Source organism: Thamnophis sirtalis, unplaced genomic scaffold (assembly GCF_051295495.1).
Source record: "Thamnophis sirtalis isolate CommonGarterSnake01/CBP01778 unplaced genomic scaffold, rThaSir2_p1.2 scaffold_3, whole genome shotgun sequence".
Classification (NCBI taxonomy): Eukaryota; Metazoa; Chordata; class Lepidosauria; order Squamata; family Natricidae; genus Thamnophis; species Thamnophis sirtalis.
The window spans coordinates 31,964,883-31,983,863 of NW_028261383.1; the positions used below are offsets into that span (position 1 = coordinate 31,964,883).

The 18,981-nt window shown below is 40.0% G+C and overlaps 1 protein-coding gene across 1 annotated transcript; it reads left to right on the top strand.

Annotated features, from left to right (window-relative positions):
- Positions 1-7,883: 7,883 nt before the first annotated feature.
- On the top strand, positions 7,884-18,378 carry LOC148047849 (C-type lectin domain family 2 member D-like). Its single transcript, XM_087708170.1, has 4 exons — positions 7,884-7,985; positions 10,097-10,312; positions 17,181-17,284; positions 18,060-18,378. Exons 1-4 carry the CDS (start codon positions 7,884-7,886, stop codon positions 18,181-18,183), a joined length of 546 nt encoding a protein of 181 aa, XP_087564296.1. The 3' UTR covers positions 18,184-18,378.
- The last annotated feature ends 603 nt before the right edge of the window (positions 18,379-18,981 follow it).

The following is an 18,981-nucleotide window of genomic DNA, read 5'->3' on the forward strand; positions in this document are numbered from 1 at the left end:
CGGGGTACAACATAAAAACACATATTACAGAAGTTAAAAGAAGGATTAAATAGAATATCCAAAAAACCCAATAGACATTTACAATGAGATTAAAAATTAAATCAAAATTAACAATTAAAATTAATAATTTATTTTATTCAGACCAGGCCGGCTTGCTGGAAAAGCCAACTTTTTAGGGCGTGCCAGAAGGACTGGAGGTCAGGGATTATGCGAAGCTCCGGGGGCAGCTCATTCCAGAGGGAAGGCGCTCCCACAGAGAAGGCTCTCCCCCTGGGGGTCACCAGCCGACACTGCCTGGCCGCCGGCACCCTGAGGAGGCCAACTCTGTATGATCGCACTACACGGTGGGAGGCTACTGGTGGCAGTAGGTGGTCTCGCAGGTACCCTGGGCCTAAGCCATGGAGCGCTTTAAAGATCATAATTAACACCTTGAATCACACCCGGAAAACAACCGGCAACCAGTGCAGGCCGCTTAAAAGGGGTGTAACATAGGAGCACCTAGATACCCCCATGATAACCCGCACAGCCACATTCTGGACCAGCTCAAGCCTCCGGGTGCTCTTCAAGGGCAGCCCCATGTAGAGATTTCCTGATTTGGCTTGGAGATAAATGTGTTTAAGAGATAAATGGCCCTGGCAGTTGGTTATATTGTTTGCTTTGCTTTTGTACATTCATTCTGGCAAGAGGCAAATGCAGGCAAGGTGCCAGATGTTCACATATGAAAAATGTGGCCAATATTGGAGACTAGTGATATATAGTCAATCACAGAATAACAGAGTGGGAAGGGTCCTTGAAGGGCCCAAGGTAGGAGTTTGATCTAGGATACATAGTTGTCCAAATCTTTTTTTTAAAAAATCTCCAGTAATAAAGTACACACAACTCAAATAATCAAATACTAAGCCGCTGGCTTATTATGGGGAAAATATAAAGCTAATGTGCAATGCAATTAAAGAAGAAGCAGTGACATTTGATAGGATTTTAAGTAGACAACCACTTAAATCTGAGCCAACAGTGTGCTGCAGCCACCAAAAAAGGATCATAAGCCTGGAGAACTTCACCACCAACCCTGAGTTGGCCACCAGTAGCTCAGCCAGGAAGGTAGCTACACAGCAGAGAGGCTGGTACAATAGCAACAATCCCAACGGATCCTGCAGCCAGCAAAAAAAGCCAATGGAATCCTAGGCTGCATTAACAGAGGGATAAAGTCAAGACCATGTGAAATGGTTACTACCATTTTATAAGGTCTTGGTAAAACTACACTTGGAATATTGCATCCAGTTTAGTTACCATATTATAAAAAAAGATGTTGAAACTCTGGAAATGATGCAGAGAAGAGCAATAAGATGATTAGGGGGGAGGAGGCTAAAACATATGAAGAACGGTTGCAGGAATTGAGTAGAACTAGGCGCAGCACGATAGCAGTGCTTCAATATTTGAGGGGCTGCCACAAAGAAAAGGGAACAACTTATTTTCCAAAGCACCAGAAGGCAAGAAAAGAAGCAATGGGTGGAAATTAATCAAGGAGAGAAGCAACCTGGAATTAAGGAGAAATTTCTGGACAGTGAGAACAATCAACCAGCGAAACAGCTTTGCCTTCAGAAATTGTTGGTACTCCATCACTGGAGGCTTTTAAGAAGAGATTGGACATCCATTTGTCTGAAATGGCATGGGGTATCCTGCTTGAGCAGGGGGTTGGACTGGAAGACCTCCAAGATCCCTTGCAACCGTGATGAAATTTAACAGATTTAAACAGATTAATAGAGTTGGAAGGGACCTTATAGGTCATCTAGTCAATCCCCACCCCTGCTCAAGCAGGAGACCCTACACCACTGCTGACAAATGGCAATCCAATCTCTTCTTGAAAGTCTCAAGTGATGAAGCTTCCACAACCTCTGAAGGCAAAGCTGTTCCATTGATTGAGTGTTCTCACTGTCAGAAAGTTCCTCCTTATTTCTAAGTTGAATCTCTCCTTGGTCAGTTTTCATCCATTGTTCCTTGTCCGGCCTTCAGGTGCCTTGGGAAATAGCTTGACCCCCTCCTCTCTATGGCAGCCCCTCAAATATTGGAAGACTGCTATTGATGAAACACACACACACCCCATCCTGCCCTGCCAGATCCCCAAAGGTTCCCCATTTTATTCCACATATTCCTCCTCCATCCCTCACAATTCCTCACTTACCTTCTGAAAAATCTGCAGAATTCAGGAGGCAAGGGAAGGGAAGGAGAGCAGGATTTCTTGCTGAACCCACAAAGCAGCTGCATTTTGTTTGTTCTCAGTGCACCTTGTGAAACATGATATGCTGGACTAGCCAAAGTAGTGTTGTCCCAATTCAGGTCTGAGCCTGGTGCCAAAGCGAATGATGGACGCCAGACACGAGGTGCAGGTTTTCTGATTGCTTTTTATTGGAGTACTCCAAGGAAAAGGATTCCTGGTCAACAGGGCAAGAAGCAAGAACAAAGGAATAAATAAGCTTTATACATTTTCACTAAAGGAGAAGGCGGGACAAGGTGAAATAATAAGAAATATCATCTAATAAACATTTTAGTAATAATTCTACAATTTATTCTATTGGTCTATAGCTGTCCCATTCCTAACCCTTGGCTAATGAATGCCCCAGGAGATATCTAATACACATTTCATTTGCTGCCGGCTATCTCTATTCTTAACTTTTAGCCTAGGTCTGTTATCTAACTCTTGTTACTTTTATCAGCTTTCTAACTACCCATAATTGCTACAAGCTTTACACAGGCATATTTCCTGTTGATAAGCATTCTTTGTTCTTGCGAGATTACAGTCTTTCTGATTTACTTTCAAGTGTGTGCCATGACCTTGCTTTTGCAGCCCATCAGTAGCTCTTCCCCCTCCCTCTGCCTCTTTATTGCTTAGCTCTTTATTGTTTGTTCTCCATTTGGGCAGAGCTAGATCAGGTTTTAAAATGTGCTTTTCTGGCTTTGTCCCTCCACACCTCACTAACCTGTTTTCCAGCTCCGTTCTCCTGTTCAGGGCAACAAAAGAAGATTAGCTGGGAGGCAGCTGGGGCGGGGCCAGCCTATTTGCTGGTTCTCTGAACGACTCAAAATTTCTGCTACTGGTTCTCCAGAACCTGCCAGAACTGGCTGAATTCCACCTCTGATCCTAACTCTTCCCAGTCCCTGAACACACACACCATATGGTTAGTCAGGCTAACATAACTGATCTTGATGAAAACTCCTTTGTTGAATTGTGTGAATTGGGAGACAATACACCTGAGTGTACAAAGACATGTCAGAGGTAGCTGAGACAGCAACAAGTCTTTAAAAAGAAATTGATCTGGTCTCTCTGGGAATTATAATAGTTTCTTTTAATAAACTTTGCTGAAATTGCTTATGTTCATTAATGAGCAGAAATAAAAAGTGTATTTTAGCCATTTCTTTGCTCCAAAGACAATATGTGTTTCCTATCTAATTAGCTTGTGGTTCATATATATATATATGAACCTAAATATATATATATACATATGAGCCTAAATTTTCTTAATAAATAAATGATTAAAGATTCCTATGGAGGCTTTTTTTGATTCAAAAATAACTTCCTACAATTACATATAGGACACACAGTGTCCAACTAGTACATCCATGCCTCTTCAAATTCTTCTGTGCTGCAGAAGAATTAAACATAGTCCTTGATTTAAAGACATGATTGCAATTGGAACTTCAGTTATTAAACAGTGCAGTCATTAAGCAAGTTGCGCCCAATTTTACTACCTTTTCTGCCATGCCTGTTGAGCAAACCACAACGGTTGCTAAGCAAATCTCTTTCCCTCATCAACTTAGCTTGTCAAAAGCTCCCCGGGAGGATCCTAAATGGGGAGCAGAGGACCTGGGATGTTGCAATCATTATAAATATATGCTGGTTGCAAAATCCAGAATTTTGATCATATGACTGTAGGATACTGAGATGGCCACATGGATGAGGACTGGTCATAAGTCACTTTTCAGCACTGTTGTAACTTCAAACCTTTGGAAAATGAATGGCTGTAAATCAAGGACTACAGTTTTTATTTATTTTTAATCAAAGGGATGGGTGACAATAAGTAAGAATTATTTATTTAATTAAGAATCCTAGTGTTCATGGATAGACAATGAGTAGAACGGATGGTGAATTACAGCCCAGCATTTCTCAATGTGTCTTTGCAGGCCTGTCTATGAAGAAGCCTTTTCTGCCTCAGAAATGAATGGGGGGAAGAGTAAGAAAGGTGGAAATTATAAATCTGAACCTGAAGATGCTGTGCATTGTGAGGCATAAAAATAAATGCAGTAAAAATAGTTATAACATCTCAAAAGATTTATTTTCTATTTGACAAGTTATCTATACAAATACAGGCATAACTTTTTTTATTTATTTAACTGTGACATAACTCTCTTACTGACTTTTTTATGGGCTTACTTATTTGTTGGGGATCCCACAAGATCCTCTTCATTTGGAAGTCTCTTCCTTTTTCTCATCCACAACTGGCTGGTGTGAGGATTTAGCAGTTGTTTCCTTGAGTAGCACCTCTTCACTTTGGGATGGAAGAGCCATTGCTTGAAAAGGCAGCCAACATTTGCAGGGGGGGGGGTGTAAAAAATTATGTGTGCAAATTCTCAGATGAATACAGATGGTTTTTGACAAATCCATGTAAGGTCTGCAATGCACAAATCAGATGCAATTCCCTTCTTTCTTATAGCACCACAGTGAGCCGTTAAGGGTTGAGATCTAACAAGGGAAAGAGATAAGTGTTTTCAGTTTAGGAACAGTCAACGAGCTGTAGAAAGTTAGCACTCATCCCTGTCCTAGAAGAATAAAATATTATAGGAAATATTAAAAAGGCAGAATATTATATTTCCCTGAATGAGAAATTGAGAAACATGTTCTTGGAGACAGAAACTCAGCCCCAGCTCCCTGCCCCCAGCAGATATTTCGGTGCCAGCCTATCTACAAGACAAAAGACCTTCAGCTCCAGGGTGATGGGATTATCCTTCAGGGCAAAGCCATTCAGCCAAAAGAGGAATTGCCCTTCATCACCCAGCAAGATTCAACCAAGCCTGGGACACAGACAGCCTACAAAGTTAGTTATGACCCCCTCATAACCAATGTTCCCTCTAAGATGCACGACTGCGCAGCCGCGCACATGGCAAGAAAACATTGCGCAGCAGTTTGCAACTGCTGTGCAGTGATTTCTACTGTCACAGGCTCCAGAACCTCTGGAGGTCCTTTGCAGGCGGCTAGAATTGGCCACACCCGCTCAAACTCTCGTCAGTCGCCCAGTGTTCAGCAAAGCAAGCCCTGGGAGGTCCTTTGTGGGCGGCCAGTCCTAGCCGCTTGCACCTGGCACTGCGGTTGAAGTGAACCCCCAAAGCCCCTGCCGCCACTAGAATAACTGCTGCAGCCTCCTGCTTCTACTTCTCCAACAGCACCACCACATTTGCTGCCCGACGCTGTGGCTGAGGTAAAGTCGCCCAAGCTCCTGTTGGTGCCCCCACCCGTGGCAGTGGCGCCTCCCCCTCTTCTCGGAGCACCTGAGCTGGGCCCTGCATTACCCCTGCCACTGCCTCCTCCTCCGCCATGCTTTTGAGGAGCCATGAGGCCACGGGAGCCAGTAGGAAGGCGGCAGAGGGGGCGGGAGCAGGAAAAAAAGGCCTCATGGCTTCTCAAAAGAACGGCGGAGGAGGAGGCAGTGGTAAGGGTAACGCGGTGCCCAGCTCAGGTACTCCAAGTGGAGGGGGAGGCGCCGCCGCCGTTGCCACAGACAGGGGCGCCAGTGGGAGCTTTGCGGGCTTCTCCTCAGCCGCAGTGCCAGGCAGCAAATGTGCTGATGCTGTTGGAGGAGGAGCAGGAGGTGGCAACAGTTATTCTAGTGGCGGTGTGGGCTCGTCTGCATCTTCAGCGGCAGCCCTGCCCCCTGTGAAAAAAGCCAAATCGATGCAGATGACGTTGCTGCAACATAACTGGAGGAGGAATTCTGGGAGTTGAAGTCCACAAGTCTTAAAGCTGTCAGGTTTGAAGACCCCTGGGGTTTTTTTCTAAAGGGTTATGGGTGCAAGGATCTTGTAACTTGACAGCTTTAACACTTGCATGCTTCAATGCCAGAGTTTCTGAGCCAACATGACTGGAGGAGGAATTCTGGGAGTTGAAGTCCACAAGTCTTAAAGCTGTCAGGTTTGAAGACCCCCCTGGGTTTTTTTTCCTAAAGGGTTAGGGGTGCAAGGATCTTGTAACAACAGCTTTAAGACTTCTGTTCTTCAAAGGCCAGAATTTCTGAGCCAACATTTTGGTTGCTAAGCAGGAGCGTTGTTAAGTGATACTGATATTATATAACACTTTTAATTAAGCAGGTACCTTGAATAAACATAACTTTGAGTTTCAAATAATACTGATTTCGTTGTTGTCTTAGGTGACATGTGTTAAAAAAATTCCGGTGCTCAGGCATGAAAATGTGCCGCTCAAACACTATACTTTTCTACTCACACTGAAAAAAATATTAGAGTGAAATTAGAGTGACCAAAGTTACAATGGCATTGAAAAAAGTGACTGATGACCATTTTTCACACTTAGCGACCATTTTCACACTTAGCGACTGTTGCATTGCAGCATCCTCATGGTCACGCGATCAAAATTTTGATGTTTGGCAACAGATTCGTATTTATGATGGTTTCAGTGTCCTGGGCTCATATAATCACCTTTTGACAAAGTCAAATGGGGAAACCAGATTCACTTATGTTACTAACTTATCAGCTGCATTTATTCACTTAAGAACTGTGGCAAGAAAAGTGGTATAATGGGCTTAGTGACCAAAGTCACTACTCCTAAAAGCAAAACAGTTTGCTTTTAAGGGCAGGATGCTCAGAAATGGGATACAGTGGCAAACTTTTATAGGGGGAGCTTGCATGTACTAATTCTAGGGTGACAGTTGAGGTGTGTGTGTGTGTGTGTGTGTGTGTGTGTGTGTGTGTGTGTGTGTAGATAATTAACTCTGTTGTGTTTGCAGACCTTATCCTTTGATATATGGATTAGGCCTGGGTAAGTTATTTCAAGGTTCGTGGAAATTTGCTAATTTAATTAAGTTGGAGACACTGATTCTCAGACCATTGTAGATTCTGTGAATATTTTAAGGGAAGATGGAAACGGTTTCAATAATAAAATATATTTGGAGAAAAATCTTCTCATGCCTTCCACACACAGACACCCCCCTTTTTCCCACAACCACACATACCCTCAGCTATTTCACAGCACAACTTTTATGGTTAACTTTGCTGTGCCAGCTGGAGAGAGGGCTTAAAGAGATGGGACGAAAGCTGGGGATTTCCTTGGATATTGGGTCTCATAACTCTGGCCTTTCCCGCCAATAATTCAAATGAAGGAGAGCATGTTGAAGAAGGGTAGTTTAACGAAGTATATTCTCTACAATAATATGTCAGTGATATTCTGTGCAACAATGAGTCGTACCAATTTCTTTTCTTTCCATGCAGCCTGAATCTTGATTTCTTTTTCTTTTTGTAACAAAGAAAATTATATCTTGGAAGATGCGAGAATACATTAAAGGTGAGGCATTCAAGTTTTTCTTCCACCTAGCTGAGAAATATAGAAAGCAGGACAAGATTAGAGAAAAACTTAACTAATCCTTTGGCTAAAACCATTGGTTTCTCTTCTAAGCAGAGGCATCACAATAAGTAAGGTGGGGATAAACTGAAATAGCAACCTTGGGTGGGTAAAAGTTTTGCTCTGCAAAATTTGGAGATGACTGGACTCAAGCTAGAATTGGGGAGAAGTGAGAGGTTTAAGCTTTAAGCTTTAAGAGGCTCATTGAGTAAGTCAAGAGACAGACCTCTATGTATTGTTTTCTATTTTCCCATATTGGTACATGATGATTCTGGACGTTGTGTTTGTTGGATGCCTGAGGCGACAACTGAATCTCCTTCTGGAAACTGTGATGCAACTGGGGCAAGAAATGCTGATAAAAATAAAGGTTGGGACTCTTTGTAATCTTGGAGAGAGAAATAATGAAACTAAATCACTGGAACTGGGCCGCACCTAAAAACAGGATTCTCCCCCCCCTCCCATATTTTGAGGAGAGAAGTTGTAAATGTTTCTTTTTTCTTTTTGAAAAGGAAAACTTCACACAAAACCAACATTGTATCTTTGGTGAATTTCCCATGTCGCCTTCAGGACAGAAACCCTCCACTGACTTTTGGTGTTAGAGAGGGAAATCCAGATCAGGGGGTCCTAGATGGTTATTGGGGGCAGTGTCTTCCTAATAAGAAAACTGGACGACATCTGTTTGTATAGTTTTCTGCCTTCTGACACTGAAGCTTTGGTGTGATTCCCCTGTCACCTTGGTGTCTCCCATTTTCAAGGCAGTATTGTTTTACAGTATTATAACTACAGTTGTGATATTAGATCTTTTGGACTTGGATATGACACACTCACAAGCGTTGCCAGTGGTTTCTTCTGGCAGGGCTGTTGGGCATTTAAGAGCAATAGGATTGAGTTTAAGTTTGTGTTTCCCACAAATGTGAGAAGATGTAGGCTATTGGCCACTTCAGATCCATTTGATTTCTTCTGTGGGGAGAGAAACCTGAAGGCCACACAAAAAAGACACCAAGTCTTGGCTTCTGTGCTCCTCAGAGGTGCTCTTGGCCGCCTTCTTCTGTTGTTCCTCATGGAGGGAAGGGGAGGGAGATGAGAATCGTTCAGGTTTCTCTGTGGTGGGATCAGCAGGTGGAAGTCAAACCACAAACATGAACTGTTAACATGTGCAAAGACATCTGTTTTTTCTCCAAACAAAAGCTCTCCAGATGTTTTGGGCTTCTCTTCCTAATTCCACTGCCTGATAGTTTTGTCTACCAGCATTCAAAGCCAGAAGGAGGCAGTTCTAAGATACAGAACACAAAAACACTTTTATGTTTCTCCTAACAAACTCAACTCTCATGTCCGTATTCAGTTATTTAATTCATTTAGTGCTTCCCAAACATGGGTAAATTACCTAAACTTGAGTAAAAGTGGGTAACGACACATAAATCCATTACCGAATCCCAGCAAAGACATTTACATTGACTTGAAGTGTTTTACCTACCTTGGGTAAAAAAGACTTTCTGATGAGCAGTTTTGCAGAATGAAGGAAAAAATTTGTGCACTGTGCGTGTGCATGCACAATGCAATAATAATTGTTCTTTGCATATGCAGTAGTGAAAAACAAGATGGCACCACCTACAGCTCCTTCTGGAGAACCAGTTTGGGGACGTGGCAGGCCTGGGTTGCTGCTGGTTCCAGCAACCCAGGTCGCCAAACCACTACTGGTTCAGCTGAACTGGGACGAACCGGTAGGAACCCACCACTGTCATAGGGTACAAATAAGCAATCAAGAAACAATCAAGATCTATATAAATTGTAAGAATACAAGCATCAAAGTTACAGTCCTGAAGTCATAAGTGGGAGGAGATGGGTGATAGGAACGATGAGAAGACTAATAGTAATAGTAATGCACCCTTAGTGAATAGTTTGACAATGGTTAGGAAATTATTTGTTTAGCAGAGGGATGGTGTTCAGGAAAAAAAACTGTCCTTGTGTCTAGTTGTCTTGGTGTGCAGTGCTCTATAGCAACCTTTTTGAGGATAGGAGTTGAAACAATTTATGTCCAGGATGCGAAGGGTCTGCAGATATTTTCATGGCCCTCTTTTCGTCTCATGCTGTGTACAGGTCCTCAATGGAAGGCAGGTTGGCAGTAATTATTTTTGTGCAGTTCTGATTATCCTCTGAAGTCTGTGTCTGTCTTGTTGGGGTGCAGAACCAAACCAGACAGTTTTGGAGGTGCAGAGGATGACAGACTCAATAATTCCTCTGTAGAACAGAATCAGCAGCTCCTTGGGCAGTTTGAGCTTGCTGAGCTGTTGCACTTTGCAATAGTGTTGTAGCAATGCACTTGCCAGTTCTAGTTGTGGTTGGTAAGTGTGGATTACCTCTATTCACAGGTGAATTCACTTGGTTTCCTTTTAAAAAAAACAACCTGTCATATCAGTTTAAGTGAGGTGGCTTAATATTAACAATTCAGACTTTTCTCAGTATTGTAGCTAATTGTAGTTAATTGTTTTTGTTTTAATTCCAGTTAAAAAACCAGAAACGTATCTGCCTTGTCCTTCCCTTAAAAGCCAACGTGTTGCCTGCCCAGATTTCTGGGTTGGATACGAAGGAAAATGTTTCTATACATCAAAAGAAGAAGGAAATTGGTCTCTCAGTTTAGAAACCTGTTTGTCACTTAATGCGTCCTTGGCTGTGATTGATACACAGAATGAATTGGTAAGGAATAAGGAGACATCGTAAGTAATTGCAGAGTTCTCCTGGCATTCACAAATGTAAAAAGCAGTCCTATTACATTTACTATTATTATCTACAGCATATACTACCAATCGATCTTTATAGATATTGAGAAGGTAGAAGCTTTCTACGAAGAATACTTTAGAGAAACGGCGGAGAAAGCTGGGAAAGACGATGCAGTGATACAAATACTGGAACCACCTGCAACCGCGACCGAAAAAATAGAAGGAGCAGTAGGTGGAAGTGAGAAAGAAGGGGAGACAGGGAATGGGAGCTGCAAAGAAAAACGAGAACCTAGATCCACTAGAGCGATAAACCCTGTATATAAAGCATAAACATGGAAGAAAGAAAAATGATTACAATTAACATTAATGGACTCAATTCGGTAACTAAAAGGAAGAAAGTATTCCATAAATTACAGAAATTACAACTTGACATAATCTGTCTGCAAGAAGTACATATTCAAAAGAAATATGAACATTTACTAACTCAACCAAAGCTTGGGAAAATGTTTTCATCATTGGCAAATTGTAAGAAAAGAGGAGTGGTCTTCTATATTAAAGGCAACATCCCAACAAAAGTAGTATACGCAGAGGAAGAGGGAAGAATTTTGATGGTGGAAATTATGGATACCAAAAAGACACTCCTAATTGGAATCTACGCCCCCAATGAAAAACAAGATGAATTCTACAAAAAACTACACAAAAAAGTTTTGGAACTAGACTATGCTGATATTTGTATGATGGGAGACTTTAATGGCATTGTGAATCAAAATATGGACTATAAAACACATAAAACAAAAAAATTAAATAGGAAGCCTCTGCCGAAATCTTTTTTTAGGATGACAGATGAACTAAATTTAAAAGATATATGGAGAGAAAGAAACGCTAAAAAAGAACAATATACCTTCTACTCAAATAGACATTCTTCATTCTCTAGAATAGATATGATATGGGTCTCAGCGGAGTTGAGCTCCAACATAAAAGAAATTGAGATTGAAGCAAGTACCTGGGCGGACCACAATCCAATTTTAATTAAATGGAAAGGCCAAAGGGCAAGATCTAGATGGACACTAAATAACACTATATTGAAAGAAAAAGAGTTTGTACAAAAAATGGGAAAAGAGCTAGTCCTTTTTTTAAAAGAAAATAGGAAAGAAGATACGTCGTTGCAGAATCTCTGGGACACAATGAAGGCTGTTATCAGAGGTTTGACAATAGATTACACAAGGAAGAGAAACTCAAAAAAAAAGACAAATGCATAAAGCTTTAGACAATGACTATAAAATACTTGAAAGAGACCTACAGAGAGCACCACAAAAAAAAGATGTTAAAATAAAAATGGACATAATTAAACACAAAATGGACCTATTAGAAAAGGAAGAACTGGCACAAAAAATTAGAGGTGCCAAACAGAATTATTTTGAAAATGCGAACAAACCAGGCAGGTGGTTAGCATATAAGATGAAAAAAGAGAGAGAAACAAAGAAAATACCTCAACTAAGAGATAAGCAAGGAGAAATTCAATATGGAAATACCGGAAAAAAAAATATTATACATGACTACTACGTTAAACTCTATGAACAAGAGAAGGTGGAGGAGGGACGAGTCAAAAAGTATTTACAAGATGCCAATCTCCCCCAGGTACCAGATGAAACTAGAACAATGTTAGAAAGAAAAATAACAATGATGGAACTAACAGAGGCTCTTAAAAAACAAAATAATGGGAAAGCCCCAGGACCAGATGGCCTACCCGTGGAATTCTACAGAACATTTGAAGAAATATTGACCCTCCCACTCCTACAAGTCATGAATGAAGTGATGACTGAGAACCAAATGCCGAAGTCATGGTCAGAAGCGTATATCACATTACTACCCAAGGAAGAGACTGATTTAACACAAATCAAGAATTATAGACCAATTTCTTTATTAAACTCAGACTACAAACTATTTGCATCTATACTAGCTGAGAGACTTAAAAAATACTTAAATGGCTTCATCCATTCAGATCAAAATGGCTTTTACCTAAAAGACAAATCAAAGACAATATGAGAATAATTTTGAATACCTTGGAATACTATGAGGCCCACCCGGAAAAACAATTGGCACTGATGTTCCTCGATGCGCAGAAGGCCTTTGATAATGTGAATTGGCAGTTTATGTTTTTACAACTGGAGCAGATGAACTTTGGCAAGAAATTCACTCAAAGTATACGAACGATATACCAGAAACAAGCAGCAAAGATAATGGTAAATGGAGAACTAACAGAACCGATTGAAATAAAGAGAGGTACAAGACAAGGCTGCCCACTATCACCGCAACTCTTTGTCCTAACACTAGAGGTCTTAAATAAAAAGATCAGAGAAGAAGAAGAAATAAGAGGAATGAAAATTAAGAGAGAAGAGTATAAACTGCAAGCGTTCGCAGACGACTTAGTTTTCATTCTTGAAGATCCATTAGAAACCGCACCCAAATTGTTAGAAAGAATAGAGGAATATGGAGAAGTAGCAGGCTTGAAAATAAACAAAGATAAAGCAAAGATCATGACAAAGAATATCCCAGCTACACAAAAGGAACAGTTGTCAGAAATGTTGCAGATTCAAAACGCAAGTAAGATTAAATATTTGGGGATACATTTATCACCTAGATGTAGCACTCTTAAAGAGGATAATTATACCAGATTAAAACGACAAATAGCAATTGATTTGGAGAAATGGGAAAACTTGCATTTATCAATGATGGGAAGAATTTCCACAATTAAAATGAACATTCTACCTAGAATTCTATATCTGTTTCAGACAATCCCAATTAGACTGGGTAAGGATTTTTTTCTAGACTTAAATAAAATAGTTTTGAAATTTATTTGGCAAGGGAAAAAAGCTAGAATAAAGCTTAAATTACTACAAGATGTTAGATCAAGAGGAGGTTTTGGTTTACCCGATTGGGAGCTATACTATCAGGCAGCAAACCTGATGTGGATTAAGGAGTGGATATCATTAAAAAAACTCTAGATTATTGAACGTAGAAGGTCATGATTTGCTGTTGGGATGGCATGCTTTCTTATGGTATAAGGGAACTAAACCACATGGTTATTTTAGAAGACATTATATAAGGGAGGCGTTGTTGCTAAATTGGGAAAAGATTAAAAAAATACATTATTTAAAAATTCCAGTCTGGACATCAACAATTGAAGCATTCTCGTATCCGATAATACATAAAAAGGAACAAACAGTTAGATATATAGAATTATTGAATACAGAGGGTGAGCTCAAATCTAGTCAAGAGTTGAAGCAAGAAGGGATGGAAATGAACTGGTATTCATATGTACAGATACAATCTAGATAGAATGAAGATAGAAAAACTAAAGGTCTCTATAATAAAATGACTGAGTTAGACAAAATTCTAACAGGTACCGATGAAAAAGTAATTTAAAAACTATATGGATATTTATTGGAGTTTAAATTGCATGAAGAACAAGTTAAAGAAACTATGATTGCTTGGGGGAAAAATTTTAAGTATGGGATTGATTTAGAGAATTGGCAGAAATTGTGGTCTCAAAATTATAAAATGACAATGTCTACTGCATATAGAGAAAACTTGTATAAGATGTTTTACAGGTGGCATCTACCCCCGACCAGAATCGCAAGAATGTTCAAGAATAAATCAGAAAAGTGTTGGAAATGTCACCAGATACCTGGCTCATACTACCACATGTGGTGGACTTGCACTGAAGGCAAAAGATACTGGACTAAAATCCACATGTGGTTGGAGAAAATGATACACAAACAAATAGACTTTAAACCAGAGGTCTTTTTATTGGGAATTTTACCAGAAACCTACAACAAAGACTTAAAATATTTGATTGTAAATGTGTTAACAGCAGCCAGAATTGTAGTTGCAAAAAACTGGAAAAATGAAACAATACCAAAAGAGGAAGAAATCATTCGAAAGATAATGGACTGTGCCGAAATGAGTAAATTGACATTTGAAATTAGAGAGCAAGAGGATGAACAATTTTATAAGATATGGGACTTGTTTTATCAATGGCTAAGGGAAAAAAAAACAAAATTTTGGAAATGAAAAATGATACACTTATGCCTTAATTGGAAAAAGTAAATGATGATATAATTATGATGTGAAATAATTCAACAATGATATAAGGAAGTACTAATATAAGGTCTGGTGATATAATGTATAAGGTTAAGAACTTATTATAATGATATTTCGCTGCTGATAAGGCAATTCTAATAGGGGAACAAATGAAAACTGGTACCGTATATACTCGAGTATAGGCCGACCCGAATATAAGCCGAGGCACCTAATTTTACCACAAAAAACTGGAAAAGTTATTGACTCGAGTATAAGCCTAGGGTGGGAAATGCAGCAGCTACCGGTAAATTTCAAAAATAAAAATAGATACCAATAATGTTTTTGAATATTTATTTCAAAGAAAAACAGTAAACTAGCGGTGTATTCAATGAAATACTTCACTCACCTCATGATGCTGATGTCCCGCTGTGATGATGATGTCCCGTGCAGCCGCGGGAGCGATGTCCCGCCTCCTATGACACACGGCACAGTGATTCCTATCATTGGATCACTGTACCAGAGGAGGTGGGACATCGCTATGTGGCTGCTTGCCATAACAAGGAGGAGGTGGGACATCGTTGCAGAGCGGCAGGAGGGGGAGGAAGGGGAATCGTAAGACAGCCCTGCATTACATTAGAACGTGAGGAGGGGGGATGGTGCAGTGCGCGCTGCGCGGCAAACTGACACAGAGGGAGGGGAAACTCACAGGGGCACTGGGCCATTCACGAGTGTCACCCAGCGGCATGGCCCCGCCCCTTTTTCTCCTCCATTTCGGGCAAATTTTTCACTGACTCGAGTATAAGCCGAGGCGGCTTTTTTCAGCCCAAAAAGTGGGCTGAAAAACTAGGCTTATACTCGAGTATATACAGTATATATAAGTAGTGATGCCTTGTTGAACAATGAAGGAATAAGATCTCTGTTTGAAGGTGTGAAATGCAAGGTTAACAATGAATAGAAGTATATTCTCTGGGAGAAAATAATGCTAATGTTATCTGAATATATATTGTAGAAGGAAAATGAGACCTTTAGTTACATTAGAGGGAATATCTGAGATGGTAAACATTATTTGAAGATGTAGATGTTAAAACAACCGTAATCAAACGACATGCTGCATGTGATGATGGTTGTTTTTTTCCCCCTTTCCTTCTTGGACCTTTTTTTGTTCTTTTTGGCTTCCCCCCCTCCCCCACCCCCCTTTTTTTCCCTCTCTCCCTTGTTTTATTTTGTTGTTTTTTGTTTTTTAAACCCTAGCTTATTGTGGTGCTTATTAAATATACAATAGAGAGATACGGGATGTATAAACTTAGTAGGGATGCACCTGTGATTAAACGACATATTGTATGTGAAGATGGGTTTCCCCTCCCCCCTTTTTTTCCCCATCCTCTCCCTTTCCCATTGTTGTCTGTGTAACAAAAAATAAAAATAATTAAAAAAAAAAGAAGAAGAAGAAGGAAATTGGTCTTTCAGTTTAAAGACCTGTTTGTCACTTAATGCGTCCTTGGCTGTGATTGATACACAGAATGAATTGGTAAGGAATAAGGAGACATCGTAAGTAATTGCAGAGTTCTCCTGGCATTCACAAATGTAAAAAGCAGTCCTATTGCATTTACTATTATTATCTACAGCATATACTACCAATCGATCTTTATAGATATTGACCATATAATGCTTTTCCTTACTAGAATGCTGTTCTTTTCATTACATTATTTTGATATTCATGTCTTGTTTTCTGCATATCCATAAATTCAAATTTTTAATTGTATCAATTCTTGTTCTTGGCCTCTTTTATGTAATCAGTCAAAGCATGATTAATTAATTTGACACTTTGACTTGAAGTAAAACTCTGCCTTGATTTCTGTAAGGCAAGTATAAACTAATAAATATCAGTACAAGGATGTAATGCACAATGAATTATCAGTAGCTTTCTTGTTTTTGGGTCCCAACTGTACAATTCAGCTACCGTATTTTTCAGAATATAAGACGCACCTTTTTCCCTCAAAAAAGAGGCTGAAAATCTGGCTGCGTCTTATACACTGAATGCAGCATTTTTTGCTTTCCCAAACCCTGCCCCCTTCACCAAAATGGCCATGTAGAGCCTTGGGGAGGCTTCCAGAGTGCTTCTGGGGACTGGGGAGGGCAGAAATGTGTGAAAAACAGGCCATTTTTTGCTCAATTTTGCCCCCCCCCCAGCCTCCAGGAGCACTCTATAACCCTCCGAAAGGCTATGCATGCCCTTTTTTTGAAAAGTGAAAAATCGGACTTTTTAGTGAAAAATGGGATGTTTTTTTTTATTTGCCTCTTCAAAATCCTGGTGCGTCTTATACTCCAAAAATACGGTAAACTCCAGTTAACAATCCCAGCAGTGTATCATCTCACAGTTATGGCCCAGTTATAGGTTACTTTGGTAATGTTTCCACCTTCAATTTTGTCTTTAGCACTTCTTTCATTCCTTGGATGTATTTTTCACTAATCACATTTTAACATGTCAATGCTTGGTGTTATTCAGGTGTAAAATATCCAAATAGTTGTAGGCTTCACCTTGATGACTCCTGTTGGTTTTGCCATTTGACTTTTCAATTCCGTTACTATTTGTGAATTTACTCCAATTTACTTTTACTTTAAATTTAGGATATTGTACAAATAGAAATAATTTGACAAAAATGATGTATTTTGGCATTCAATAGTCAGGAAAAAATAACTCAAACTTTTACTTCCCTAATGTTAAATGAGGATTTTATTATATATTATTTTCTTTCTCCTAGGATTTTTGGGTAAACATTTTCCGTCCGTTTCATTACTGGTTTGGTCTCTCAAGAGAAGTTAACCAGACCTGGAAGTGGTCCAATGGCACTGAGTTTAAAAACCAGTAAGTGTGTTTTGTTTATTTGTTTGTTTGTTTATGGGACTTATAGAACTGCTTACCTTATTCAAGCATTTATATGCTTCACATTTCATCTTGAGTGGCTGAAAGAATAATAAGAATCAATATAATTTTTGGCTACTCTTCTTTCCCCAAAATATAAGACACAGAGAGGGAAGGGGTGGGGAGAAGAAATTTGATCAGGCAATAGTATATACTGTAACATCTGGTGGTCCCTGAACTGCTGGCCAGCTGTGATACGCTGAGAAGTTCAGGATGGCTGAGATGTTACACCACCTCCAAGAGCAGATGTTTCACGTGCAATTTTGATATTTTTGTAAGCTGCCCAGACGGTCATAAAATTGCAGTTTTATTTCCCAAAAGGCGCTTTCTATAAGGCAGTGCTTCTCAAACTTGGCAACTTTAAGAACTCTTCAAAGACACTCCAGCAAACCACGCTGGCTTGGGGATTCCGGGAGTTGAAGTCCACCCATCTCCTTCCAAGAATGAGATATGCCTCCAAATTGATGTTTTCTGCTATGTGTGTGTGCCTGTGCGTATTTATTTGCCCTCATGTATCCTCCAGACATGTTTGCCAGACAAAACTAACTCCAGATTCCATAATCAATTTGATCCAGTGCAATCTGGAGACACAATGTTGGCTGATGTTCTCTATGCTCTAAATCTGGGAATCTTCTTGGAAAGCTCATTCCTGCAATGCTGATTTCTGCCCTCAGTTGCCACTGTTCAGCAAATAGTAACTCCTTGTCCTTTTTTGCAGGTTTCCGGTGCGAGGAGAAGGCTTCTGTGCATATCTAAATGGAAAAGGGGCTGATAGCACCTTGTGTTCCATGGAGAAACTTTTTCTCTGCAGCCGACCAGAAAGTTGTAGGATAACTGGATAACACAACTTCATCCAAAGAAGGAACACTTGGCTTGACTAATATTCATTGCAGTAGCACATGTGTGTAGTCTGTCTGGTACATCCAAATTTGCTCCGGGCAACATAATCTTTAGTTGTAAGTCCTAAGGATCTATCTGCAGATCCTATCTTAACAAAGGTATTCTGGACCTTCTGGGGAATTTCACATTCAGAAAAAGAGCCTTTGATTCAGTGGTACACAACAAACTTCTGTTAAAACTAAGTTCTTACGGCATTTCCGGATCTTTACACCAGTAGATAGTTGCACTCCTATCAAACAGACAACAAGTAGTCAAAATTGGAAACACTACCTAACCCTGCGCCGGTTAACAGTGGTGTTCCCCAAGGCAGCGTTCTAGGACCAACACTCTTTCTACTTTATATAAACAACCTTTGTGATGATATTATAAGCAGCTGTGTCCTCTTTGCCAACAATGTAAAACTATTTAACATCACAGGCAATTCTACTACGCTACTAAATGACCTAGATTATGTATCTGAATGGTCAAACAATTAGCAACTCTGAATCTCTGCTAACAAATGCTCAGTCCTACACATTCGCAATAAAAATCAGAACATCAAATACAAGCTGGGCAGAAACGATCTAAAAGATGAGCCACACTTTGTCAGAGACCTAGGAGAACTCATTTCGAAAGAACTAACCTCCAGAGCTCACTGTAACAACATTGCCAAAAAAGGCATTCAGAGTTGTCAACCTTATTTTACATAGTTTTCTCTCTGGTAACACTATGCTGCTAACTAGAGCATACAAAACTTTTGC

Coding starts and splice junctions, on each gene's coding strand:
- LOC148047849 (XM_087708170.1), top strand. CDS start 7,884: ATGATTCTGGACGTTGTGTTTGTTGGATGCCTGAGGCGACAACTGAAT. Junction 10,313..17,180: donor TTGATACACAGAATGAATTG/GTAAGGAATAAG, acceptor TCTTTCTCCTAG/GATTTTTGGGTAAACATTTT. Junction 17,285..18,059: donor GGCACTGAGTTTAAAAACCA/GTAAGTGTGTTT, acceptor CCTTTTTTGCAG/GTTTCCGGTGCGAGGAGAAG.